The following is a 26,643-nucleotide window of genomic DNA, read 5'->3' on the forward strand; positions in this document are numbered from 1 at the left end:
CATTAATCAGCGGGGTGAGGGCTGCTAAAAAAGCTGCAGAGCTCAGCCACGTGAGTCCTGGCCACAGCCCTTCCACTTAGCCTCTAACAAGCATTGCTTAAAGGGCTAATAAAAGCTAATAAAACCCAGAAGTCTCCTCCTAAATCAGTGCCAGCTGCCTGTAACGGCCCTGCAGCCCAGCTCAGTCCAGTCCAGTCCAGCCCAGCCCAGCCCAGCCCAGGGCTGTTTTGGTGCCCATGGGACCTGGGGACTCTGCAAAAGCTGCAGCTGGAGTGGGGGCTGCACTCGGGTCCTGGCCCCCAGGAGCTGGTGGAGCCATTGGGAGATGCACAGGGACCAAAGTGGGTTGTCCACCTCGTTGTGCTACAGAAGGTCGTCCAGGATCAGGCCCTCCCGGGCTGCAGCTCCAGAGCAGCACAGGAGCATCCCAGCCGTGCTCTCTGCCTGCAGCAAGCATGGCCTGGCCCCTTCCCTCTCCAACATACCCGATAAACCCCAAAAGCGTCATTTCTTTCTCATCCTGTGCGTGTGCATTTGGTTTTGCTGCAGCAATTACTTCCAAAGCCTTCGGCCTCCCCCCTGCCCAGCCCCGAAAAAAAAGCAAAACAAGAAAGGAAAAGCTAAATAGGATAAATAACCCCTGGTGGCCGAGAAAACAAGGGCCTGATTCTTTGCAGATGGGCTGAGATATCATCTCCCCCCTGGTAAGGGAGACCATCTGCCCCTGGTTCCCTGGGCTCCCCACCGCCCTCTCCCACTGACCCTGATCCACTCCGATCCCCTTGATTTGGGAATACGGATACAAACGTCAGGTTTCCAGGGGGGAGATGTGGGGTACATCTATCCCAGGAAATTAAATAGTGATACGACCCCGTCATTTGTACTTTGAGGATGGGAACCAGCTGCGCTCGCCCACCAAGCAGTGGCTGGAGGGGGCTGGGGTCCTCGGTCCTTGCTGGGGTACCCCGCCGTGGTGCTCCCCAGCTGCCTCTGCTGCTGCTCCCCTTCTAACTCTGCCGCAGCCTTGCTCTTGCTTGGCACCGTTTGGGTGTCGTGGTGGCTGGTGGCAGAGACCTGGAGCCCCTGTGTGGGTGCCTGAGGCAGGAGGGATGTCCCTGGGGTGGCAGGAGGGATGTCCCCAAGGAGGGATGTCCCTGGGGGGGCAGGAGGGATGTCCAAAGCTTGGAGGAAACCATCAGCCTCTCCAAGGATCTCAGGGATGAGCTCCCTGCATGGCATAGCCGTAGCGCAGCAGAGGGTGGGCAGGATCCGGCCCTGGGCTCATTCCCTGGTATTTCTTGCCTTGCCAGCCCAGAAGGCCAACGCTGGGGATCGGTGGGCACGTGCTAGTCTTGGCTCCAGAGCAAATCCCAAAGCAACGGCAGCGCTGCCGGGCACGGCCGCGGTCAGCAGCACGGCGTGGCCCGGGTGCCTCCATCCAAACAGGCGTTTCCATCTTTAAGCCCTGGAAAAAAAGCTTCCTCGGGCCGATCCTGCCCTGGGGCGATGGGTGGAAGAGATGTGTCCTTCCAGCCCCTTGTTTCTCCCGCTGCCAGCTCCGGGCTGTCCCCGGGTTGGTGATGATGCTGTTTGCCAGCAAAATGCCTGCGCAGGTGGGCGAGCTCAGCCCTGAGCTTGATCCTATTTGTTCCCCAAGAAGAAGCGGGGAACGGAAAGACCAAGCAGGCTTCGGGCATCCTCAATCCAGCCCCATCAGCCTGGCCGGGGTCTCGGCACGCCAAGGGCTCCTGGGGCTGCAGAGCAAGGTGCTTCCTCCTGCTTGGCTCTGCCCTAACGTCATGACCACTCTCCTGGAGCATCCTCGGTCCTTGCACGCTGCCAACGTCCCTCCCAGCTCCCCGCTGCTCCAGTTCCTCCTTGCCCAGGCAGAAAAACCCAAGCCCGAGGCTCAGCAGCCTTGTCCCGGCAGCGACCGCTGCTTTCCTGCCTGCTTTGCAGCAGGCATTTCTCCCGCAGGCTCCTAAGCCCCCAAACACCACCGAAACCGTGCCTGGAGCACCGGGAAGACGACCGCGAGCGAGTGCTTACCCGTGCTGCTGCCTCGGTCCCCCTTCTCTCCCTTTGGGCCTCGGTCACCTGGTAAAAGAAAGAGCAAGGGGCATAAATCTTGCTAAAAACAGATTTTTACTGGATATCCTGCTCTTCGGTAACACTGTGCGTCTGTAGCTCTTGGAGGGCTTTATCAGTTTGGGGAAACTGAGGCACAAAGCAGCAAATGACTTGTCAGCCCCTCTCCTGACCCCCCCGGCCGTGCTGCATGGCGATGGGACCCACTTTCTCACTCCCCCCCCGGCTTCTCCTGGGATGCTTCTTTTTAAAGGCAAAACCAACACCGCCCTGGGAAAACACGGCGTCGTGCAGGGTTTATCCCACGCAGGGCCAGCCGCCCCCCGGGCTCCGTATGTTTGTATTTCATGCCCAAAGTGGCTCTTTCCCTCTGCATCTGCGAGGCGGGGGGCCCTGCCCTCAGTACCCCCTCGGTGGGAGGGTTGCAATACCCCCCTGCTCAGGGTGCAGGGTAAGCATGGGAGAATGGGGAACCCCCCCCAAAATCCTCCTGGGGTGCATGTCCCGTAGCAGAGGGAGGACAGAGGGCTGCTCGAACCATCGCACCCCCTCTGCCACTCCCCCCACCCTGAACAGCCCTGCCGGGCAGCAGCGGAGCAGGAATAAAGGAAAGCAAACCCTGAATCTGGGGCTAAAAAAAACCTATTTAGGGGTAAAAAGGCTTCATTTTGCAGGGGGCAGGGGCAGGGACATGGTTTCCTCGATGGAGCATCGCCTCTTCCCGCACCCAGCTGGTACCTCCTCACGAGCAGATTTGCTGAACCAAACCCTGTATCCATCGAAAGGCAACGATGCTGGAGGGGTTCAGGCCAGCTGGGTAAACAGGCTGCCTTCAAAAACATGCTTATTTCCATATAAAAATAATGAGCTCAATGATGATCTGTGTCATGGCTTGGCTTTCCCCGCAGCTCGCAAGCGTGGGCTGCCTCTGCCTGCATCCCACCACCTCCCTTAACCCCTGCCCACGCTCCGGCTTTGCTCCTGGCAGGCAGCAGCCAAGTTTTTCTGTGGTGTGCACCACTGAAAACACTGTCCTGAGTGGGGCCGTGGGCTTGGCTTTACTGGTCCTGGCTTTGCCCTGAGGCTGCAGAGGGAAGGGGCCGGGAAAGGCTCCGGGCTGCTCCGGCCAGCGATGCTCCGGGCGAGCCCCAGCCCTGCGGCACAGCCCCGCTTCGACATATCCTCCTCCTTTGTCTCCGTGTAAGAACAACAAACAACACACACACACACACACAGTCGCAGAGGTTTCTTATAAAATAAAATAAAAATAAATAAATAAATAAAAAGCATGCAGGAAATTCTTGCCCTTTAACTTGGAGGCTCTGGGAAGGCGAGATTGCTCCCCTGGGCAGCCGCAGCTGTGTCAGATGGAGGAAAGCTGCCTGCAGCCTGCCCCGCTGATGGGAACCAGATGACAACAGCCCCCCGAGCAGCGGGAGAGAGGCCAGAGATGCTGCTCGCCAGCACGTGATGGTACTGGGAGGCTGGAGCAGCCCATGCTCTCCACCACCTTCCTTCCCCAGCCCAGAGGAAAGGGGGTTGGAAAGCAACAGTTACGGTTCTTTTGTGTTTGTCCACAAAAATCCGGCTCTTCCGGAGCAGGATTGCTTTCCCGACAGGGTCTGGGCTGCATCCTATAGGGTATCCTATAGGAATGATGCAGAGAGGTGAAGGTGGAGCTCAAGGAACAGGAATGCATCAGCTGTGCTGGGCAGGAAAGTCTGGACTGAAACTCCTGGCGTAAATAGCTGCTGTGTCGTTGCTGGCCTCGTTAGGGAGGTGACAGCAACTGGGAGAAGTTGGGGACTTCAGAGGTGCTGCAGGGGAAGGAAATACCGTAACGACGGGAGACCTCAACCATGAGGAATGCTTAGAAACCCTTAAGAAAAAGACCAAGGGAAAAAAAATTCAGCACGAATTGAAACTGTACTGCACCGCTGCAAGAGGAACAGGTTGCCCAGAGAGGTGGTCGATGCCCCATCCCTGGAAACATTCCAGGGCAGGTTGGCCGGGGCTCTGAGCAACCTGCTCTGGTTGAAGATGTCCCTGCTCGTGGCAGGGGGTTGGACTTTAAAGGTGGTCTTTAAAGGTCCCTTCCAGCCCAAACCATGCTGTGATTCGATGATTCGGTGAAGAGGCATGGCTGGCAGAAGGCAGCAAAGCCGGCGGTGAGACCTCTCCAGCAGCCGGGAATGCTGCGGGGCAAACCAGAGGCTGCTGGCACAGCGGAGTGAGATGCCCAGCAGCACATCTTCAGGGCCAGATGCTGCTCGCCTGGGAGCCCTGATGCAGGTGTCATTAGCCAAGGGAGTGCACCCAGGTCTCCAAAAAGCAGTAGATGATCTCAGTTTAAAGATGCTGAGCTGTTAAAAACGGGGCCAGGGGCTCTTGAGGAGCGGGAACTGGTTACGGATGGGGAAGGAGGAGCTGGTGCAATGGGCTCGGTGGCTGGACCCGTCCCAAACGCTGCCGGGGAACAGCCCATCATGGGAGCCGATGCTGCTTTGGGATGGGTTAGTGGGTCTAACTAAGAGCGCACCATTCTAGGAGTGCTTCTCCTCCCCGTCCCTGACCTGTGCTACTACATTAGGCTTAAGCTGGGTTGGTTTTTTGTTGGTTTTTTTTTTTTAGTTTAATATACATCTGGCAGAGGGAAGACCCTTTAAAAGAAAGAAGTCTTTTATGGTCGATGCCAACAGATTCGCAAGGGTGCTTTAAAACACATCCCATCCTCTCTGCCTTATCCTTCCCTGTCCACCTTGGCCTTTCCCGTGCAGTCCTCCAAGCTCCTGCATTTCCTTGCTCTCATGGAAGGCTTTTCTTCTTATTTTCTCTTTCTCCCTTCTTCCCATCTCTCTTTTCCCCACAGAAGCTCTCCGGTGAGCGGAGAGGACAGTCCCTTTGGTGGCACAGCTTGCTGACTTCACCCTGGGGTCAAGCCCAGCTCCCTGAGGTGTCAGGGCTGGAGAGCATCCCGACCTGGGGACAAAGCCCTTGTGAGCTGGAATGGAGAGAACCTCAGGGCTGGGACAGAGCCCACGAGTTCAGGAGAGCCCCTTGCTGGCATCACCGCTGGTCCTACCAGGAGGTCCTGCCCAGTGCCTTCACCCAACGGGTGGCAAGGTCTTGCTCGGCCGTTTCCCACTGCAGGTGAACCAGTGCAGGTCACTCTGGTTGTTCTGGACTCTGCACACAATGTGGGCTCAGATGCCATGACGAGTGACCCTCAGCTCTTCCCATGGCAGAAGCTCGGTCCCCACCGACGTCCTGCTCCTGGGCATCACCTCGGCTCCAAAAATCAGCGCTGCTGAGAGAGGCAGGGCACGAAACCTGCAAAGCTCATGGGAGAGGACATCACTGGAGGAGGGTGGAAAGAGCTCCTGGGTCTGCAGGGTCAGGTGGGCCACCACGGTCTCAGAGCAAGCCCCAGAAGAAGATGCCAAACCCCCATCTTCACAGGCAGAAACATGTTCTGCCTTCAGCAACATGCCAAAATCCTCCTCCTTGCCTGCACGTGGTGTTTAGGAAGGGGACTTCTCTTATTGCCCTGAATTTATCTACAAATTAGCGATCTCTACCTTGGCTCATTTACTGCTGTTTCCTCCTGAACGTGTTCCCTGCACGATGTTCTCCATGGAAGAGCGAAGAAGACTGATGTACACTCTCCAGAATAATTTTCCCCATTTGGAAACAAGGAAAATAATACTCCACTGGGGTAATTTTGAGGGAAAATGCATCAAGGATAGGAAAATACCAACAAGGGAAAATACTCAGGAATCTGCTGTGGAGAGGAGAAGCTGTCCCTCGATCAGGTCAGACCGTCTCTGCGAGACCCCAGATTTTCGGCGAGGAGGCTCATCCGCCCCAGATGCCCCCTGTCCTGGGACAGGCTGCATTTCCTGGGAACCGATAGCTCTCCTGTGCTCAGAAGAAAGTCATTATAGATGTGTAAGACTAGTGCTGCAGAAAAACAGGCCTTTACTTAAAGCCCGGGCTTGGACCGTTGCCTGGCTTGGTGTCTGTTTCCTATAAATTTCAGAGAATCCCATAAACCGTAGAAATTCAGCGCTTGCTGCCAGCTTGGTTTGCTATTTATTGGAGGAGGGGTTGGATGAGCACCCCTGACCTCCGGGAGGTGGGAAACGGGGGCTGTAGTTTGGGGCTCCCTTCGTAGGGGACACATCCAAGCCGTGGAGGTGACCTCCATCCACATGGATCAGCAAGGGGAGGTGGAGGGAGGGACCCCTGTGCTGGTGATGGGCTCTGGTGGGACCTGGGGGTGGTCCATACTCCTGGGGGGAACACTTGATGGTTCTGCTGCTGTGGAGTCATCCTCACCCCAAACCAAGGACACCTCCAAGAAATGCATGAGGAAGGGGGTGCATCAAGGCCATAGCTGGTGGAGCCCTGGAGACAGCTTAACCTTCTTCAAGCCAAGAGGCCTCCTCAGATACAGGGATTACTCTACACCAGTGAAAGGATGATAGCTAGAAGCAATGCACTGCACGGCAAAGATCCACCGACCCTTTGGCATGCCGTCCAACCCATCGCCTCCCAAAACCAAGAGCAGAAGTGCTTCGTCTCCCTGGGTAAGGGGGCTTGAGATGCAGACCGGCTTTGGGGAAGGGTCACCAAGCTTGTGGGGGTCGATGCTCTACTACTGTGGTGTGGCCACGGCTCTCCCTTGGAGACAGGGGCTGTGCTGGGGGTGGTCTCCACCACCTCCTGGGCTGGTAAGCACTGGAGAAAGGCTTCATCCTTGGTGTTGTGTCTCCAGAGAGCTCCTTGCTGGAGCTGTGATGCCCACCATGGGGTCTGTTCACACATCTCAGCACTGACCCAGCACAGCAGCTATTAATGTCTCTGACTTAGGGGTGGAAATGTCATGCAGGAGCCCATCAACCTCCTTCCTCCAGAAGGGACACGTCCGCCGGGGATGCGCTTTGCAGAACAAATCCGGCATCAGGGCTTGGTCCTCTACTGAAGCCCAATTCAACTGGCCCAGGCTCCTTGGGATAATTTGCTTGTCTAATGAGTGCTTGGCACCAACCAGTGAGAAAAGCCCACTTTCCTCTGCTCCAGGGGAGGAAAGGAAACCGCAGTCCCGAAGCGCATTGTGGTTTTGGTTGGCAGACCTCGGCGTTTGATGCGCTGCCAGGAACATCTCGGCGCCGATGTCTCCCTTGCGTTAGCACCCGTCCCTGCAGCACTCACGCCTTTGCAAGGTTTGTGCCAGGGACATATCCAGGGGTTAGTTTGCCCTCCCGCAGCATCAGGCCAGGCATTTTCACCCCGCAGATCGGATAAAGTCCTGCACTCCCACAACATGATACTGCAATCTTGCAGGCCAGAGTTACCTCCAAAAAACCCAAGAGATAGCGCTGGAAAACAAGCGTGAAATGCTGGTTTCTTTATTCTTGCAGCACGTAGGGCTCTGTGCCCCGCTGGCAGCCTCTGCCTTGGTAGGAGAATGGAGACTTGTCCCAGCTACACCAGCCCAGAAACCCTGGGCTTCCAGTTAGATGGGATGGGGTGATGGAAATAGCACCCAGCAGTGTTCTTCAAGACTACACAGCACTGCATAAGTATCATCTAACCAGCCACGTGGCCAGGAGAACCATCTCCAGCAGCTAATGGGCCCCAGGAGGTTAGCTTGTGCCCGGACTGGGGTGACTGGGAGAGTGGTGGGATGAACGGAGCCATCACGTCAGTAGGGCAGGTGATGACAGCAGTGATGGCTCGAGGGGAAGAGGATCGGACAGGCGCTAATCCTGAAGGAGACCTTGGGCTGCAGCTCTGGGAGCTTCATGTTGCTTCCTCGCTACAGAAGGAGGCCACCGGCAGCATCTCATCTCCTGCATCTCCTTTCTACCTGGACCTAAAGCTTCCTGGGGCTGCACCGGGAGGTACTGGCACTGGGAGGCAGATGGCGCGTCCCTACAAAAGGTCCTTCTCCTAAAGACACCACGCAGTGGAGAAGGGATGGAAGATGTGCTCCTGCCCCTAGTCTACAAGGGACTTTCTGGTGGCATGCAAGGTACAGGAGATGGCCGCTGCTGTGGCTACTGCACATGAAGGATGAGCCACCAGACACCATACGGGGGTCTCACCCCAACCCCTGCGCCTGGCGATGACCAGGACTTTGGAGGACATACAGGAAAACTGGACACCAGTTCTGGCCAGCTCGCTGGCTCGATACCAAGTTTGCAGATAGAGGAGAGAGAGGACATTTAAAGAGGACGTTTTCCTTCTGCTTTCACACGTGCGATTCACCCAAGGAGCTCGCCGCATGAAAGCGAGAGCTTGTAAGACGAATAACACAGCAACACCCCCTGCCTGGAGTGCTGCCTGCAGGGCTCCGGGCATTTTCCAGACCCAGACGCTGGTCTGTGGCCATAGTCCCAGGTCCTGGTGGCCAACGTGGCCACGTCCCAGGTCAACATCACCCACAAGCATGAGATGAAGGGAGTGCACCGCTTTGGCCCTCTTCGGCTCTGCCCAGGGAGATGCTGCTTCCTTGGGCTGGGCTCTTCCTGCCTCCCCCTGCCCACAAGGCATTTTGAGGCAGAAAGAGAATGTTTTGGGATTATCCATCCTGTTTTAGGTTGCAGCATGGAACTTCTGGGACAGATCTGTCCTGCTAAATAGGTGCGTGGCCACTTCCTACACCCACAGCTTCTTCCCTGCTCTTAGCCGGGGTGTGGCGAGGAGCTGCAAAACCACAGCGAGCCAGAAAAGGTCACCAGAAAACAAACACAAGGCTATTCCTAAAACCCTGCTGGAGCCAAGCATGGAAGGGCAGCCCAGGAGGTCCTCACGGGGCTCTGGTGAGTGCCTGCTGCAGGCAGCGCTGCCTGCCTGCCTGCACTGAGCCCCACTGCATGGCAGGAGCATCACAAAACCAACTGTTTTGGCCTTTTCCCTCCAACCCCTGGACTCTCTCCACCGCTGTGCCTTGGTGGAAAGGTCTCGGTGCAGACGTTTTTCATGTGCACGTTCCCAGCTCAGCAAGATTTCCTCTCCCCGCAGGAGCTCCAGGTGGGTCCCAAGCCAGGGGACCCACCGCTCTCACACCCATGACCAGTATCTCTGCCCCTCGTGCCAGTGGTCTCCAGAGCCAGTTTGCTGCCCAACAAGCCCAGACGGACCCCACGACCCACCCGGGAGCATGTGCAGAGGCTGGTCCTTACCTTTGAATCCCCGCATCCCCACTGGACCTGGAGGGCCAAGGTCTCCTTGGTCCCCTTTCAAGCCACGTGGTCCTGGTGGTCCTCTCTCCCCGGGTAGCCCTGGAGCGAGGACAAAGAGGTAAAATGACCCTGTTACAGAATCACAGAATCACAGAATCGTTTAGGTTGGAAAAGACCTTTAAGATCATCGAGTCCAACCGTAAACCTAACACTGCCAAGCCCACCACTACACCATGGCCCTGAGCACCTCATCCAAACGGCTTTTAAATACCCCCAGGGATGGTGACTCCACCACTGCCCTGGGCAGCCTGTTCCAGTGCTGGACAACCCTTTCTGTGAAGTAAAATTTCCCAATATCCCATCTAAACCTCCCCTGGCGCAACTTGAGGCCATTTCCTCTCATCCTATTGCTTCTTACCTGGGAGAAGAGACCGACCCCACCTCTCTACACCCTCCTCTCAGGCAGTTGTAGGGAGCGATGAGGTCTCCCCTCAGCCTCCTCTTCTCCAGGCTCAACACCCCCAGGTCCCTCAGCCGCTCCCCATCAGCCTTGTGCTCCAGACCCTTCCCCAGCTCCGTTGCCCTTCTCTGGACACGCTAAATACACGCTGGACACGCTCTGTTGCAGCAGAGACCTACACAAACCAGATGTGCACACACACACATGCACACACACGCACGTGTCCTGCTTGCCAGCAGACATGCCAGGTGGTCTCTGGTTCTTTGCCAGAAGTCAGGGACCATCAGAAGACACCTGAGACTCCACCTCATCCTCTCTTTCTGCACCTTCCCCTGGATACAGGATGGATTTAACCCAAAGATGGGCTGGTGCTAATGCAGCTCTGAGCATATGAAGGCTGAGACTAAGGTAACCGGGCTCCAAAGCTGGAGACCAAGGAGGAAGAGCGAGGAGCCAGGGTGGAGCAGAGACCCCAAGGAGACACGGTGTTCCCAGCGTGAGCTGCAGGTCCCTTGCATCCATGCACGCTGACCAGGTGGGTTTGCTATTTATTGGAGAAGGGTTTGGATTAAAACCCCTTATCTACGCACCCCGGACCTCCCGGAGGTGGGAAATGGGGGCTTTAGTCTGAGAGCTTGGGCTCCCTTCATAGGGGACACATCCAAGCCCTGGAGGTGACCTCCATCCACGTGGGCCAGCAAGGGGAGATGGAGGGAGAGACCCCTGTGATGGTGAAGGGCTCTGGTGGGACCTGGGGGCGGTCCCACCAGACCAACACAGCAGAGACTCAGCCTGAGCCTGAGTTTGGGTCAGATCTGAAGCTCCTGGGGGAGAAGCCCTTCAGATAGAGCTCCTCCAGCACCCAAGCTCAGCTCCCTGCTTGGCACGATGCTGCTCATCTCCCCTGCCCATGCAGAGGGAGCCCTGGATTCCCTTGGCACTGCGCCTTTCGCCCCTCCTGGGTGGGGCTTTTCCAAACTTAGTCAGTATTTTCCTCTGTTTTAAGAGGCAAAAAAGCTGCCAGGAGGAATTTGGGCACCAGCTCCAGTGGACATGGTCTGGGGTTTAATACTTTCCCTGCCGCGTCTGGCCAACACCTCGCCTCCCTCCCAGGGGAGATGCTGCAGCGTGTCAGGACCTGGGTAGAGGAGCTGGGGCAGAGACAGGATGGTAGATTCGCTGTGCGAAAGGGGATTTATCGGGGATGCTTTACAACGCCTGGCTGCACCTAACCGACCTTCTCATATCCAAAGGGCTGGTGCCGTGACCACATCCAGAAAAGCACCAGAGAAAGCGAGACAGAGGAAGACATAAAAATAATGGCCTTTTCAGCAACTCTTCCCGAAGGTGAACCCTCCAGAGATTGTTTTGTTTTTCTGTTTAAACAAAAAAAAAAAGAAGAAGAAAAAAAAAAGGAAAGAAGCCAGACGATATATTTCTGATGCTTGTTACACCCAAGAAAAACAGCCATGAATCTGTCAACGCAAAAAAATATAGCTGTCGGCAAAACGAGCACGGGCAGCCAACGCTGAGAAGGGCTTTCAGAGAACGATCGGGTTTCCAGGCTGGCTCTGCCTGACTTGGCTGGTCCTGCCGCCCGCCGGGGAGCGGGGGGAAACAGGGTACCAAAATATGAGGTTTTAAGCCCAGCCCAGTACTGGCAGCTCAGATGCACGGGGCTGGGGTGCTGAACCTGACTCTGACACCGATAGTCCAACGTGGGTCATGTCTTCAGCAGTCAAGGTGAAGCCAGGGCTGGCCATCCTCTGGGATGGAGAAGGAGGTCCATGGCCCAGGCAGGACGGATCCTGTCGCCTCAATAGGAAAGAGCCTCTTGGGGACAGAAAGTCCTCACCAAAGGGGATCCTCCTTCACCTCTGTGCCATCCCTGGCTCTTGGATGCAAAGCCAGTGTTTCTAGGTTTGGCTTAAAATTAGAAACAGGCTCAAGCTGAGTCCTGCTTCTCAGGGTGGGGGGGCTGGCTTCTGTTGGTTTTTTAATTTAATTTCTCTCAAAAGCAATGGTTGGAATTAAGAAGGGGAAAAAAATTGGCATTCTTGACGTTGAAAAAAGTGTCCTATGAAAAGCCTCAGAGCTGCAGCCGGTGGCTGAGTCTCCTCTGCCAGGCTGGAGGGACCCCGTGCCGGGTCCCCGTGTGCTGCTGGGGGGGTGCAGGCAGCGGGGCCAGCCTCGGCACCTTGCAAGGGCTTGGTTTTAGTGAGCACAGGGTGGTGACCATCTCCTGCACAAATCTGAGCTGGTGGCCATGCCAAAGGAGCCTGGGGACATCAACCTGCAGGTGATGGACCCTTGCGGCTCTCGCTGTCCTGGGGCCAGGTGGGAGATGGGAGAGACTTTTTGCCCCTAAAGACTGGCAGTCTGGCAGGAGATGGGGCAGCAGGTTAATCCTGTTGTTCTTCAAGACATGTGCATAGCCAGCGAGGTCCCAGGGGACAGGTTGGGATGTCACCAGGAGTCATCCCGTTGACTCTATGGACTTTGGGTGAAGGCTTGCAGGGTTATGGGCACCCTGGAGATGTTGTTCCTTACCTCGCAGCCCAGGCAGGCCGGGAAGACCAGGTTCACCCTCCATCCCTTCATTGCCTTGGTCTCCTTTGGGTCCTGGTGGCCCTGAAACACAACAGGCATTGGCGTGCAGCCGCCGCGCCCCAGCTTTGCAGCCGTGCAGCAGATGCATGAGTGCATGCACCCACCACCCTTCACCAGCCGTTATCATTTATCAGGTGTCCAGGGACCTCTAATAAACGCAGACCCCTGCAGACAGGAGCAAAGCGACAGCGAGGAAGCTTGCCAGCAGCCTTCTTCCATGACCCGTGGATTTTAAAAGGCCAAACATGACTCCATCAACCTGTCTCGCGTGCCAGAAAACTTCACCTTGCAGCTCCTGCGCTTCTACCTGAGCGTGACTCTATGGGAAATTCCAACCTCCTGGAATTTCCTTTCGACCCAGATTTGTGACATCTCCAATGAAATAACGTTAAGAAAAAAGAAAAAAAAGAAAAAAATGCATTTTGGAAATATTGAGATGGACGTTTAGGAGGGGATTTGCATCACTGATCTCATCAGGAACAAGCCATCGGCGATTGCTGTTCAGTGTAAAGTCTCGTGAGCGAGCAAAAAGTCCAACCCAGTAATGGAGTTATATTCCTCAGCCTGCAAAGGGCCAAGTCCGCAAAGCTGAAAACAATTATGAGCTAAATCAATTGGAAGAAAGAATTTGAACAGACAAAAAAAAAATTACTCGTGGGATGATAGAAAAGAGGGCAGAGAGAGGCCTGGAGGGGTCATTTGGTCTTTGTCCTACCGAGCCAGGGTGATAATTGGAAACTGTTAAACACTGTTTTCTTAGAAACCCCAAAAGCCATAATCTCACAGTTGTGCGGAAAGCAAACAACCAGACAGGGCTACAGGCGAGGTGGTAATGCAGAAGGATCAGGAGAGGAACAGGGGGATGTTTAGCAGTCCTAATGAACGACTAATTAGGACCTGCAAATATTATGCAGAAATTAGCGGGTTCCTGAGCAGATGAACTGCAGCAAGCTCAGAAAACGGCCGAGCTGGAGATGGTCAGGGGCTGGGAGAGGACTATGGGGAGATACTGCATTAGCTTGCCCTGGATTTCCTCCTCCCTAGATGATGCACATCTCTGGGCACTGAGAGAACGTGGGGATGGACCCTAGGCCCTGGGGACACGTCTCCTGTTGGCAAAACAAAAGGATGCACAGAACAATGGACACGCGGGAGAGCTGAGTACAATGAGGAGGCATTTTTGGGTGGGAACAAGAGGAACCATGCACAGCAGGGAAGCTGCCTGGCCCTGGGTAGGAGAGGCAAGATTCTCCATGATGCAGAAGGTCCAGCAACGCTCAAGAGCTGCTCCACAGGGAAACATGGGGCAGGAGCCAGGCGAGGTGTGCTGGGATGAAGGTATGAAGGTGCTGGGATGGCTGGTGAAATCGTTTTCATCCCCATAGTATTAAAGGGCGTTACACAACAGCCATTAAATCATAAGAGTCACAGAACGGTTTGCGTGGGAAGGGACCTTCAAAGGCCATCCAGTCCAACCCCCTGCCACGAGCAGGGACATCTTCAACCAGAGCAGGTTGCTCAGAGCCCCGGCCAACCTGCCCTGGAATGTTTCCAGGGATGGGGCATCGACCACCTCTCTGGGCAACCTGGGCCAGTGCCTCACCACCCTCAGCGTAAAACTACACGTACTTAAATCCGCTTACTTGCCTGCTGGAGTTTGAAAAACTGAATAGATGGGCAAATAAATAAGCAATAGGAAGCACTTGATTGCATAAATAGAAGGTGTTAAGTACAGCCACTGATTTTCAGTGCCCCAAAAGAGCGAGAGGGAGGTCAAATCACACCAGTTTGTTAAAGTGGAATAATGTGGGTATGTTTAGGCTGCCCCGTACGGCCCAACCCCTTCTGAAATAACGAACTAATGGAGAATGTAGAAGTAAAGAATTAAAATATGTCGATACCATTAATTTCAATCTACAGGGGATTACAGGAAGCAGAGCCTGCCAGAGATCCATGGCTTTATAGAGGCGATGGTGAGTTTGATGGGTAGCAGTGGGAATGTCAAGGCAAAGGGGTTTTTCTACCGGCGTATCTCCTGCCCAAAGGTCCCAGGATGAGCAGTGAAAGCTCTGCATGACCCAGCCGTGCTCCTGGGTTCGGGTCAAGTTCTTCCCTCCCCTGCTGCACCCCAGCACAGGAAAGGTTGGGCTGCTGAAAACCACTTGCTTAAACAAAACAGATGCTTTCCCACCGCCAGCAAAACTAAAAGCAACCCTGGAAACATTTGTGGTGGGAGACACTGAGGAAAGGTCTCCCATTTCGTCACCCTGACTTTGCCCCAAGCATCGTCTCCGAAGGGAAGGGGTCCCACACCGATGGCGCTGGAGCAAAACTACTGTTGACATGAAACGTCTTGCTTCCCCCACGCTGGCTCCAGCACGGCTCGGCTGAGGTCCCCTGTGCGGGGGCAGCTCCGACAGCTTCCATCTGCTCTGGTTTTATGGGCACTCTGGGAAATAACCCACACTAGGGCCCCACCTCAGTTCTGTTAACCCTGGAAGGGACATGGGAGCTGCCTGCTCCGGGCACCTCTCGGTGGGATGAGGGTTGGAGCTGCCCTTCCTCCTTAAAATCAGCTGCTACCATGCAGCCCCCCCAGTCCTCTGCCACCATCTCATCTCATCTCATCTCATCTCATCTCATCTCATCTCATCTCATCTCATCTCATCTCATCTCATCTCATCTCATCTCTTCATCTCATCTCTTCTACCATCTCAGAAAACCATCCCATGGGACATTGGAGAGGTCAAGGGCATGGACAGGCTAAGAAGGGAACTAAGTTTCATGGAGGATGACCATGGGCAACAGACAATCTCATCTGCTCCGTAAGAGCTGGAGGCTGGGAGAACACAGCCAGGGAAGAGACGTGTTGTCCCTTATTCCCTTTCCCTAACGCCTGGGGTTAGAAATGGGGCTTGGGGATGGGCAGATTGTCGGGCTGATCATGTTTGCTGCCTCCTGGGTTTTGGCATTCATCCTTCAGAGCTGTTCCCACAGTAGTGAACCCTGTGGTCCATCAGCCACCAGAACATCTCCTCTTGGCTACATCCAGGCAGCTCCATGAGCAGAGATGGTCCCATCCCCAGGGACAGCCGGTGGGATGGGACACGAGGAGCAGCTGGGGTGGAGGATGGAGGAGCACTGGGAGTAGTTGGGAGAGGCTGAGCAGCACTCCAGACACCATGCCAAGCTGGTCCCCACCCCACAGTGTTCGAGGTTTGAACTCGGGAAAGAAAACCCCAGCCCAGATGCACCCCTGCTTCACCCTCCTGCCTGCACAGGGCTGGGCTGCTCGCTGCATCAGCGGAGAAGAAAAACCTTCCAAAACCATCGGGATGAGGACTTTCATGACGTGCACAGATCTGACGGCCAGATGGGACTGCTGCAATCACCTCGCCAGACCTGCTGCGAGCCAGCACATCCCACCCAGCGAGTCGTGCAAGCAGCTCTGGGCAGGCGGCGGATGAGTCTGGGCATCCTCCCTCCTGGTGACACTGTTATTTAAGACCCAGAGCCCCTCTGCGCTGCGAGGCCAAGCCCTCTCCAAGACACACGAGCTGCTTGGCACGGTCGGCTGCTGGAGACAAGCCTGGGGACCTCCCCAAGCTGCCATCACCAGCAAACAGCCTCAAAAAGCCAGAGCCCAGAGTAGCTAAGGTCTTGGGGGAAGGAAAATGCACGCCCAAGCAGGCAGCTCTGCTTGCAAATCCAGCCGGGAGCATGGTGGATTCACCCAAGGACATTTGGAGCCGGGGTAAAGCCAGCTGGGCACAAGGCTCCTAAATTATCCACGACCCATCGCTGCCGACAGAAAGCGGGGAGGGAGGAGGGATGGGGAGAGAGGGAGGTGGGGGCTGCCAGGAATGTGTCAGAGCAGCGGCTGATAAATCAGGTGCCGTTGGGAGGGGATTTGTTTTGCTTTCTGCTCATGTTAATCGGAGTAACATGGCACATAGGTGTCGGCCTCCGTGACAGTCCCCCTCCTCAGCGGCTTCATCCAAGAGAGGGTGAGGTCCTCCCCATGGCAGTGGGAGGAAGAGAGGGCATGGGGGTGAGTGGGCAGCTATGAAAACCTCAAAGCAGTGGGTGCAACACGGTCCCAGCAGCCCCGAACCAGGCATTGGGAGCCAACGTCCCCCAAGGACCAGGGAAATGACCCCAGTGAGCTGCCGGTACCCAAGGGTGATGGTTGGCCTGGATGGGGAGATGTAGCTGCTGCGGTTCAAACCACATCTGTCCTCTCTCAGCTCAGCAGACAGCCAGAAGGAGCAAGTACCTTGGCTTCAACCCCTTCCTTCCCCATCTGGTATTTCAGCTGGAAGCACCAGAAATGAGCAACAGCCCGTTGCATCTCCGCAGGTGCAAACCAACAGCCTAGAAGCAGGACAGCAACTGCCCCCCAACCTCTTGCTCTGCCCCCAAGAGCTTGCACTGGGCTCCTCTGTGTTTCTTCATGTTTTTTTTTCCCCCTCCCACAGCCAGTTCATTCGCTGGGACTGTGATCATTTAACAGCCACAGATGTGTCCTGCGTGAATTTATCCAGCTCCTTTTGGACCCGCTTGGGTTTCTGCCTCCACAAAGTCCTGCAGCAAGGAGCTCCAGCTGGGTGAAAAGGTGGCATGTGGGAAAGGGCTGAGCCTCCTCTGGGCTTGCTGCCCACCATTTCGTCGGGTCCCCCCTTGCTCTTGTGCCATAAATCACGAAGATGCTCATGACTTTGCTGGCTCCCATCACAGCCCTGTCCGGCTGCCCCTGTTCCTGAAGAGCCCAATCCTTTCCCGTTGCCATCATCCCACAAAGCCAAGCTGCTCCCAAGGAGCGCAGCTCCCTTCGTTCCCTCTATTTTAGCCTCTAAGATCTTTGAAGCAAAAGCCACCTCTCCCTTGGTGCAGCACAGAGGAACCCTCCTCTCCCAGTCACATCAAGCAACTGGACTGAGGTCCACCACAGCAGACACGGGTTTCTCCAGTGCAGGCATCTCCACCTGAGCTGGTCCCCTTGGAGCTGAGCTGTCCTAGGAGATCTGTGCTGTGGGATGCAGAGAAGTGGGGGATCCCACAGCAGCAGGACAGTAAGATATGAAACATCTGGAAATTCCTGACATTAGAGAGGAAGAAATGTCCAAGCAGATGGTTAACCCTGGCCGTACAGCTACGCTCATGAGATAATGGTGTGACAAATGGCTGGACCTTGCAGATAATTAAGAAAAAGGGAGTAGATGCTTAGCAGACTGAGGGAGGGATTAGCGAGGCAATCATATAAATACCAAAAAAAGGGGATCAGCGAAACTAGAGTCAATGGTTAAGAGTTAGCAGGGATGGGTTGTTTATTTCACCATGACGAGGGCAGTGAGGCACTGGCCCAGGTTGCCCAGAGAGGTGGTCGATGCCCCATCCCTGGAAACATTCCAGGGCAGGTTGGCCGGGGCTCTGAGCAACCTGCTCTGGTTGAAGATGTCCCTGCTCGTGGCAGGGGGTTGGACTGGATGGCCTTTGAAGGTCCCTTCCCACCCAAACCACTCTGTGACTCTATGACTCTATGATTTGTGAGGGGCTGAGGGTGGTAAAGGAGGAGAAGATGGGATGGGGAAAATGGAGTTAAGGGGATGTACGGTAAAGCAAATTATGCAATTGATGATGATAGAGGGTCCTGGTGGGCAGCCTCCTGCTTGATCACTGCAGTATGAAGCAGGGCAAAAAGCCACTGTCTCTGCCACGCTCGGTGTGGTTCACTTTCATGGTCAGGAGGGACCTGGCAGAGTTTTTTCACGGCATCTTTGAAGGAACCTTGGGAACTTTCTTCCTAACATGGACAGAGGAGCGTTTGGAGAGTCCAAGAGTCCAAGGGTCCAAGGTGATGGAGACACCTGAACACCACAGACACCTAAACAGTGGTGCCTGGTGGATTTGATACACCAAAGAGTACCTGAGACATCCCCACAGCACATCCCCATGCCACAGGGACCACCACCCAAAGCACCAAGGACACCCCGCTCCTCACAACAGCTTCATGCACCAGCCAGGGAGCTGCTTACAAGAGGTGCTCAGCTTACCCCGTATCACGGAGATGTTCTTCAGGGCGACGGAGTGCTCCCAGTCCTTCAGCCGCAGGTCCTCCGTCACGTTGTTGAGGATGGCCAGCTCGTGCTTCAGCTGCTCCTCCATGGCAATGTGGATGAGGCGCATCTGCCGGGCATCTTCGGTAGCGTTGCTGATCAGCACCTGCAGGTCCTGGATGCGGGTATGGTGGATGTTCACGTCGTAGGAGAAGGTCCTGTTCATGGTGTCCATGGCCCCGTTCATGGCCATCACCTGGTCGCTCAGGCTCTCCACCCTGCTGTCCAGGTGGCTCAGGAGGTGGTCGTGATGCTGCAGCAGCAGCCGGCTGCTGTTGCCTTCCACGGAGAGCTTGTACATCTCCTGCTGAGCCGCGTCGCTCTGCTGGGTCAAACTGTCCCAGAGGTTGGACACTGCCTTGTCGGTTTGGCTGGCCTGAGTCTGCAGGCTCCAGAGAAGCCCTTCCAGCTTCTGCAGTGACCCCGTCATGAGGAACAAGGAGTCCGAGTGGTTCTGCAGGAGGTCCTGGAGCCTCCAGATGTGATCCAGCACGTCCCCCTTCAGAGGTAGGTGCAGCAGCTTCAGCTGCATGTCCCGAAAGCTCTCGTTGAGGCGGTTGACATTCCCCATCAGCGCCTTCAGGTCCTCGGGGGAAGTCTGCGGTCTGGAGACTGAAAGAGATGGAGAAGAGTGGGGCATTAGAAACCACCCCATGGAGGTGGGGACCCTCCTGAGAGGTGCAACCCCATCTCCTGCCAAGGAGCACTTGGACATCCCCCTGTTCCTTGGTGCTTGGAGGTGGAAGCCCAACCTCATACCCCAAAAGGTTCATCCCATCAGCCCCTCTTTGGCCCCACAGTTTTCTCCATGGTTGGAGAAGGAGGTTGGTTGCTGAAGGTCTGGAGAAGGAGACACCTCGCTCAGGAAGGACAGCAAAGGCCCCCAGCAGCTCTGGGCTTCAGGGTGGCTCTGGGCTTTGCCAGATGGGTCACGATGCTACAAAGCTCTGCCTCGTGGCTTCGCCCGGCTCGTGTTTGCCTTTGGTCAGAGGACTGGCTGCTACCAGCATCCGCTTCCCTTTCCTAAAAACAGACCTTAAAAACTGCTTCTTCCTCCACTGAGGTTTTAATCCTCATTTTAACAATCAGGTTTCCCTTCTGGCCGCTGATCCTGGGCTTGAGCTCAGCCCCTTGCTCTCTAATGAAGACCATCAGGCTGGCTCAGCCGGTCTCCGCGGCTCTGGGTGCGGTTTGCTGTCAGCCTCCAAGTACCGCATCCCACATCCCGGGGCTGCCAGGGCTCTTCCCAGGGGAGGGCAGGAGGGAGGAAACCCACCCCAGCTCAGGAGCATCCTTCACCCCCTGCCTCTGCATCCCCTGTGAGAGAGAGCTCCCGGCCACCCAGGCACCCACCCAAACCTCTCCTGGCCTCGCACCAGCTCCCGGAGCACCGAGATGGGGTTCGGAGAGGGAACCTGGAAATTTGGGAGGAATCTCTTGCTCTCTGTGGCTCCGAGCACTGCTCTGTGCTGGGGAGCCCCGCAAGCCCCTGCCCAGCAAGCCCAGTAGCACCCAGTAAAGCCCGATCCTGGACCCCATCACGCCTTGGTGCACCCCAAAAATGCTGATCCAGGCAGGGAATATCATCTCCTCCCTCTGCCTTGCGTTGATGCTAGGTCTCCAAGGCAGCCCGGAGTGGGGACTCAAAGCCAAACCAACATGAATAATGAGATTTAAAAAAAAAAAAAAAAATAATAATCCCTATTGTACTTTAAGCTGTGGTGGGGCTTTGGCTGGCACGATGCTGCGGGCTGGCGCGGGACCGGCCTGGCAGCTCAGCCCCTCATTTCCACGGAGGAGAAACGGAGTGAAGCCATTTGGTTTGAATTAAAATCGCAGGAGTGTAAGGAGAGGGCGAAAGCAGCCGTGCACATGTGAAGGGCTCCAGCCACGCGGGGCCACCCGCAGTGGGTGGGGGGGACCGGGAGGACCCGTCTTGCCCGGAGAGGGGGCTCTGGGAGCACCGTGGGGTGAGCAGCCGCCCCCCAGCTCTGCCACGGGCTGGCGGGTGCCCTAACGGGGAAGCTGAGAATCTTCCAGGCACTGAAGGCATCTTTCCTCCATTAATTACCCCCCGTTAATTAATCCTGCTGCTGGACTGTCTCAGCTTCCCAGGCTGGGTTGCAGCGTGCCAGCTCGGAGCTCTCCTCCTGGGGCATGGTGACGTTGTTGGGTCCCCTCTGCACATCCCTGCTTGTCACCTGCATCGCTGCAGGGGGGACGTCTCAATGTCACCGGTTATCACCCGTTCCTGCTGTGCCAGGCACCGTCTCGGGGGAGCCTTTGCCTGTGGGGGATCACAACGGGGACAACAACCAAGTGACGTGCCCAAGGCCACCCTGAGAGGGGACAAGTGGCAAGGAAAGACCTTGGGAAAAGTCGCCACGGGGCTGGTGAAGGGGTGGGTGCTGCTGCCTTCTGCGTGGGTGACCAAAGCTGCTCCGTCAAGTCTTTCGGGACCCAGGGTGCCCGTGATGGGTGTGGAGACAACCGTGGCTTTCTTGCAATGGAACCAAGGGGAAATGTAACCCTGTGTGGCCAGCACAAGGAGAAATAACCCAAATCTCAGGTCCTGCAGTGGCCGAGGGCTAGGAAGCACAGGCGAGCTCCTCCCTTTGCACCTGTGGTTAATCGCGAAGCCTGCGGAGTTCCCCAAATTCCCCAAAATCACTTCCAATAAGCAGCTGGGATCCCCACGGCTCTCCTCTGCCCAGCCCTGGCACCGCAGCCACCAACCCGAGAGCAACCGAGGCTGCTCCGGAGCATCCCACAGCCAAAACCACGCCGGGAAGCTTCCAAGCAGCAACACCTCCAGCCTCGGGCTGCTCTGTGCGTGCACACGCGTGCGTGCCAGCAGCTCTCCTGCCTCCCAAATCTTCTGCTTCCCGCTTTCCACTTGCCGGCTTTGTAGGACGGACTAATCCTGCTGAAAGGCAGAGGCACGGACATCGCCCCGGTCAGCAGGCAAAGTTGTGGGAGCAGGGCCGAGCCGGAGGAGCAGAACGTGGGCGTCATGGGCCCGTAAGGCCCTTCTTGGTTTCTGTTCTTTGCATGAAATCAAGAGCTGGGAGCTGGCGAGTTGTAGAGCTGCTGGGAGCCTGGAGCACACGCATAAATGTGCGCACGCAGCTCACGCGCGCACACAGAATCACAGAATCGTTTAGGTTGGAAAAGACCTTTAAGATCATCGAGTCCAACCGTAAACCCAACACTGCCAAGCCCACCACTACACCATGGCCCTGAGCACCTCATCCAAACGGCTTTTAAATACCCCCAGGGATGGCGACTCCACCACTTCCCTGGGCAGCCTCTTCCAATGCTGGACAACCCTTTCAGTGAAGTAAAATTTCCCAATATCCAGTCTAAACCTCCCCTGGCGCAACTTGAGGCCATTTCCTCTCATCCTATCACTTGTTACCTGGGAGAAGAGACCGACCCCACCTCTCTACACCCTCCTCTCAGGCAGTTGTAGGGAGCGATGAGGTCTCTCCTCAGCCTCCTCTTCTCCAGGCTCAACACCCCCAGGTCCCTCAGCCGCTCCCCATCAGCCTTGTGCTCCAGACCCTTCCCCAGCTCCGTTGCCCTTCTCTGGACACGCTCCAGCCCCTCCATGTCTCTCTTGGAGTGAGGGGCCCAACGCTGAACACAGCATTCGAGGTGCGGCCTCACCAGTGCCCAGTACAGGGGACGATCACTGCCCCAGTCCTGCTGGCCACACTATTCCTGACACAAGCCAGGATGCCATTGGCTTTCTTGGCCACCTGGGCACACTGCTGGCTCATATTCAGGCGGCTGTCGACCAACACCCCCAGGTCCTTTTCCACCAGGCACTTTCCAGCCACTCTTCCCCAAGCCTGCAGCGTTGCATGGGGTTGCTGTGACCCAAGTGCAGGACCCAGCACTTGGCCTTGTTGAACCTCACACACTCGGCCTCAGCCCATCGACCCAGCCTGTCCAGGTCCCTCTGCAGAGCTTCCTACCCTCAGGAGATCAACACTCCCACCCAACTTGGTGTCATCTGCAAACTGACTGAGGGTGCGCTCGATCCCCTCGTCCAGATCATTGATAAAGACATTAAACAGGAGTGGCCCCAACACAGCCCTGGGGACACCGCTGGTGACCGGCCGCCAACTGGAGTAATCTCCATTCCCCACCACTCTCTGGGCCCGGCCATCCAGCCAGTTCTTTACCCAGCGAAGAGGACACCCGTCCCAGCCATGGGCAGCCAGTTTCTCCAGGAGAATGCTGTGGGGAACCGTGTCGAAGGCTTCACTGAAGTCTAGACAGACAACGTCCACAGCCTTCCCTCATCCACTCGGCGGGTCACCTTGTAGAAGGAGATCAGGTTGGTCAAGCAGGCCCTGCCTTTCCTGAACCCGTGCTGGCTGGGTTGATCCCTTGGTTATCCTCTACATGCCGTGTGACGGCACTCGGGATGATCTGCTCCCTCAGCTTCCCCGGCACCTTCCCCAGGTTCCCCGGGTCCTCCTCCCGGCCCTTCTTGTAGACGGGCGTCACATTTGCTAACCTCCAGTCAGCTGGGACCTCCCCGGTGAGCCAGGACTGCTGGTAAAGGATGGAAAGGGGCTTGGTGAGCGCTTCTGCCAGTCCCTTCAGTACTCGGGTGGATCTCATCAGGCCCCGTAGACTTGTGAGTGTCTAAGTGGTGCGGCAGGTCACTGACCATTGCCCCCTGGATTACTGGGCGTGCAGGCGTGTGCGCAGCACAGATACTTATGCACAGGCGCGCGTGCATGCACACAGCACACGCACACGCAGTGAACACAAGCACAGATGCACGCATACGCATGCACGCAGCACACACGTGCACGCACGCAGAGTGCACGCACCCGAATGCGCGCAGCACACACACGCGCGTGCACCCGAGTGCACACAGCACGTACGGACACACACGCGTGCACACAGCGCGCGCACAAAAGTGCACACAGCGCACACGCGTGCGTGCACGTGGTGCAGAGATGGGAATGCACACAGCACACGTGCACCCAGTGCCCACACACAGACGCGCACAGCACACGCACACACCTGCACGTGGTGCACGCATGCAAATGCACCCAGCACACGCACATACATGCACGCATTCGCACACAAATGCACCCTGCACACGCACGCACATGCATGAATCTGCACACACACGCACCCAGCACACGCACACACAGGCAATCGCACACATGCACCCAGCACAGACGCACGCCCAGGCACACATGGACACACACGCACACACACGTGCACCCAGCACAGACACCCTCCCTGCTGCAGGCACCCTAAATATCGCCCACCGCCAGCTGCAGCCCCAGGCCCGGCAGCGCCGGGGGTGACCTAATGGTCCCCAAAGCGCTCCACGAGCAGCTGCTCGCCCCGCTCTTTCTTTTGGGGACGTGCCATCTTCCTGGCTGCTGTCCCCACCGGTGCTTCAAGGAGAAAAGGTTTGCAAGAACCCCACGGTCCTATCCCAAAACCCCTTCCGGGCCCTTCTGCCGCTGCCGAACGGAGCAGCGCCAGCCCCGTGCCAGGTCACGCCTTGCACACGTGCCCGCCGTCGTGCGCAGGGGTGTGAAACGTGCTAAAAAGGTAATGGGCATCGAAAAAAGGTGGCAAAGTAGAGCCCGAGAGAGAGAGAAGGAGGGGGTTTCACGTGGGTAAGGTGTGTAACAGCTCGCCGCAGGAAGGTTGGAAAAGCCCAGGGCGAGAAGTGCCTTGAGGTTACTAAATATACATATATTTATATATATGCATGCGTATATGCACACAGCATGATGCCAGTGGGCATGCACATCTGCGTCGCAACCTGTGCACGCGCACCCTGAGCTGTGCACACACACACACTCACGCTCACACACATTTTTGCACGCCGGGGAGCACGGGCAGCTCTTCCCAGCTTGCCCCGGGGGAGCGTTTCGTGCCTGCGGGCCATCGGCTCTGGCAGAGGTAATCAAGCCTTGATGGAAATGGCCGCTTTGCCGGAGTTAAGGAAAGATGTGACCCGTGCCCTCGCGCTCCCGCTAATAATTTTCATGTCACTTGTCCCGGAGGAGCCTTGCAGAGGGGACGAGCACGCACACGCGCAGCCGTGCACGCGCACCGCGGCACTGCACGCCGTCACTGCCGCCGGGACCCGCTCCCGGGTGCAGCCGTGCACCATGAGCGTGTACAGGCACCTGCACCCTCGCCTGCACCCCAAATCTCTCTCCTCCCCCCCCTTTTAGGCTCACGGTGATGCTGCAAAGCAGACGCGTGCATGTTGAATACAGATGTTTTCACCGTCCTTGGCAATCCGACTTTTGCGGCGTTACGGGGCTGCAGAAAACCCAGAGGCTACAGGCAAAGTCTTGCAGGACCCCTCAGTTTGGTCTCCAAGCTGGAAGCGCTGCTGACGATTTGGACCCAGCTATGAGCCCCGAGGTATTGCGACCGGCTCCCCTGGGTTTTATTTTTTTATTTCTATAGAAATAAAAACTTCTATTTTTATTTCTTTTATCTAGAAATAAAAGTCGGGCAGATGCTGGAGGTGAGGTTCAACGCGCGACTGGATGCACAACGGCACCGGGTCCGGGCATCCCAAACCTCCAGCCCAAATACGAGCCCAACATCCTACGACGCCAGCCCTGCGCGAGAGCATCTCCCTCCAGCATTTCGGAAAGGGTGGAAACCAAGCCCTGGGCTGGGGAAAAACAGCTTCAGGATTTGGGTAAAAGGATGGGCTGGACGGGGAGCAGCCAGCACTCGGCTCCGGCATGAGTGTCAGGGCTTATCAGCCGAGGCACGGGGATGGAGGGTCCCGCTGCCGGCAGCTTTTCGGCAGCTCAGGTTTGTTCCGCGTCCCACGGAGACACCGGCTGCAGGCACAGACCTGCTCTGGAGCCAGCTCACGGGGAGCAGGAGGAGTTTGCGCCGGAGCTGATGGGGGAGCATCGTGCGATGGCTGGCCGTGGGGCCGGGTCTGTTGCCTTCATCTCCGCTGGCATCCTCGGAGCACGAGTTTTGGGGCGACAGCTCTTGAAACGGAGGGTGCTCGTTTCCTTGGATGCTTCTGCCAGGCATGCGGGAGTGCCAAGCGTGGAAACGTGGCCCCCTCTCAATGCAAATACGAGCAGGGAGATGGGGTGCAGGTCGGACGCCCATCCATACGCACAATTCAGATGCCCAAACGAAATTGCTTGGCTCATTAGCTGTGTCCTAACGAGCCCTGCCTGGCCTCCCGCTGCTGCTGCAGAGCAGCTCAGGGCTGGGTGCCCAGGGTGCCCGGGCATGGAGCCAGGCGGGGATTTGGGTTCAAACACCAAAGCGCAGGTCTGAGCACGCAGGCAGCTGGGATTTAATCTGGACTTTGCAAAAAAGCCAAGACCGGAGCCCTGACCTTGGGCTAGGTGCCTTTCTAGTGGATTGGGGGGGGGTCAGGGGCAGGGAGAAAGGGAGTGCGCGTCCCCAGGAGCCAGAAAACTGCTGCCAGGCTTGCAAGAGAGGATATTAAAAGCACGTCGCGTTGAAACCACCCCGGCTCTGTTGCTGAAAACATCCTGTTTCCGCAGCTCCAAGGTGGTTCACAGTATTTTTAGCAGTTTGCTCATTTTCTAACCCATTTCCATGGAGCGCCTTGTGAGTCGCAGTCAAAACGATGCCTGGGGGAGCTGCCTCGCCAAAAACACCGGGTTCATGTGCCGGGGACACCGGTTCTCTGCGGGGGTTGGTTTCCCCCGCAATGCCCCAGCCCTGCTGGGAAGCACCGCGGGGTGTGCAAGCGTGTGGTTGCACACACGTGCGTGTTTCTGCGCGTGTTTGCACGCGTGCACGCTTTCCAGGGAGGCTTTTGGGAGTTTTCCTCCTTTTCCGCGGGCGGGATGGGAAGCGGCAGAGCAAGCGAGGCAGAGTGTCCCCGTTCTGTGTTGCTGGCCTGGCGATGAAGGGATGCTGGCAGCGGAGGGCATGGACCAGGGGCACGGTTTCCCCATCACCCTTGCCTGGACAGGATGGTGAGAGGTGCTTTTTGGGGAGCAGCTGGGGTATCACAGCTCCCACGTCCCTCTCCAAAAAGCATCAGGTCTGGGAATGAGCTGGACACTCGTATACCCCGGGTGGGACGGTGTCTGCTCCAGATGGGACCTGCTCTGAGCAGGGACCTCGCCGCGGCTGTGGGAGGCCAGGGATGGCATCAAACGGC

General features: G+C 56.6%; 1 protein-coding gene across 3 annotated transcripts in view; it reads right to left on the reverse strand.

Moving 5' to 3' along the window:
* Nucleotides 1-26,643, reverse strand: part of SCARA5 (scavenger receptor class A member 5) — a 42,691-nt gene that overhangs the window by 6,612 nt on the left and 9,436 nt on the right. For all 3 annotated transcript variants that reach the window (XM_072858169.1, XM_072858170.1, XM_072858168.1), the window contains exons 4-7: nucleotides 18,402-19,076; nucleotides 12,289-12,369; nucleotides 9,279-9,377; nucleotides 2,050-2,097 (exon numbers count right to left, since the gene is read on the reverse strand). In XM_072858169.1, the coding sequence (XP_072714270.1) occupies nucleotides 2,050-2,097; nucleotides 9,279-9,377; nucleotides 12,289-12,369; nucleotides 18,402-19,076 (903 nt within the window). The remainder of the gene's footprint in view (nucleotides 1-2,049; nucleotides 2,098-9,278; nucleotides 9,378-12,288; nucleotides 12,370-18,401; nucleotides 19,077-26,643) is intronic.

The sequence above is a fragment of the Ciconia boyciana genome, chromosome 3, assembly GCF_034638445.1.
Source record: "Ciconia boyciana chromosome 3, ASM3463844v1, whole genome shotgun sequence".
NCBI lineage: Eukaryota > Metazoa > Chordata > Aves > Ciconiiformes > Ciconiidae > Ciconia > Ciconia boyciana.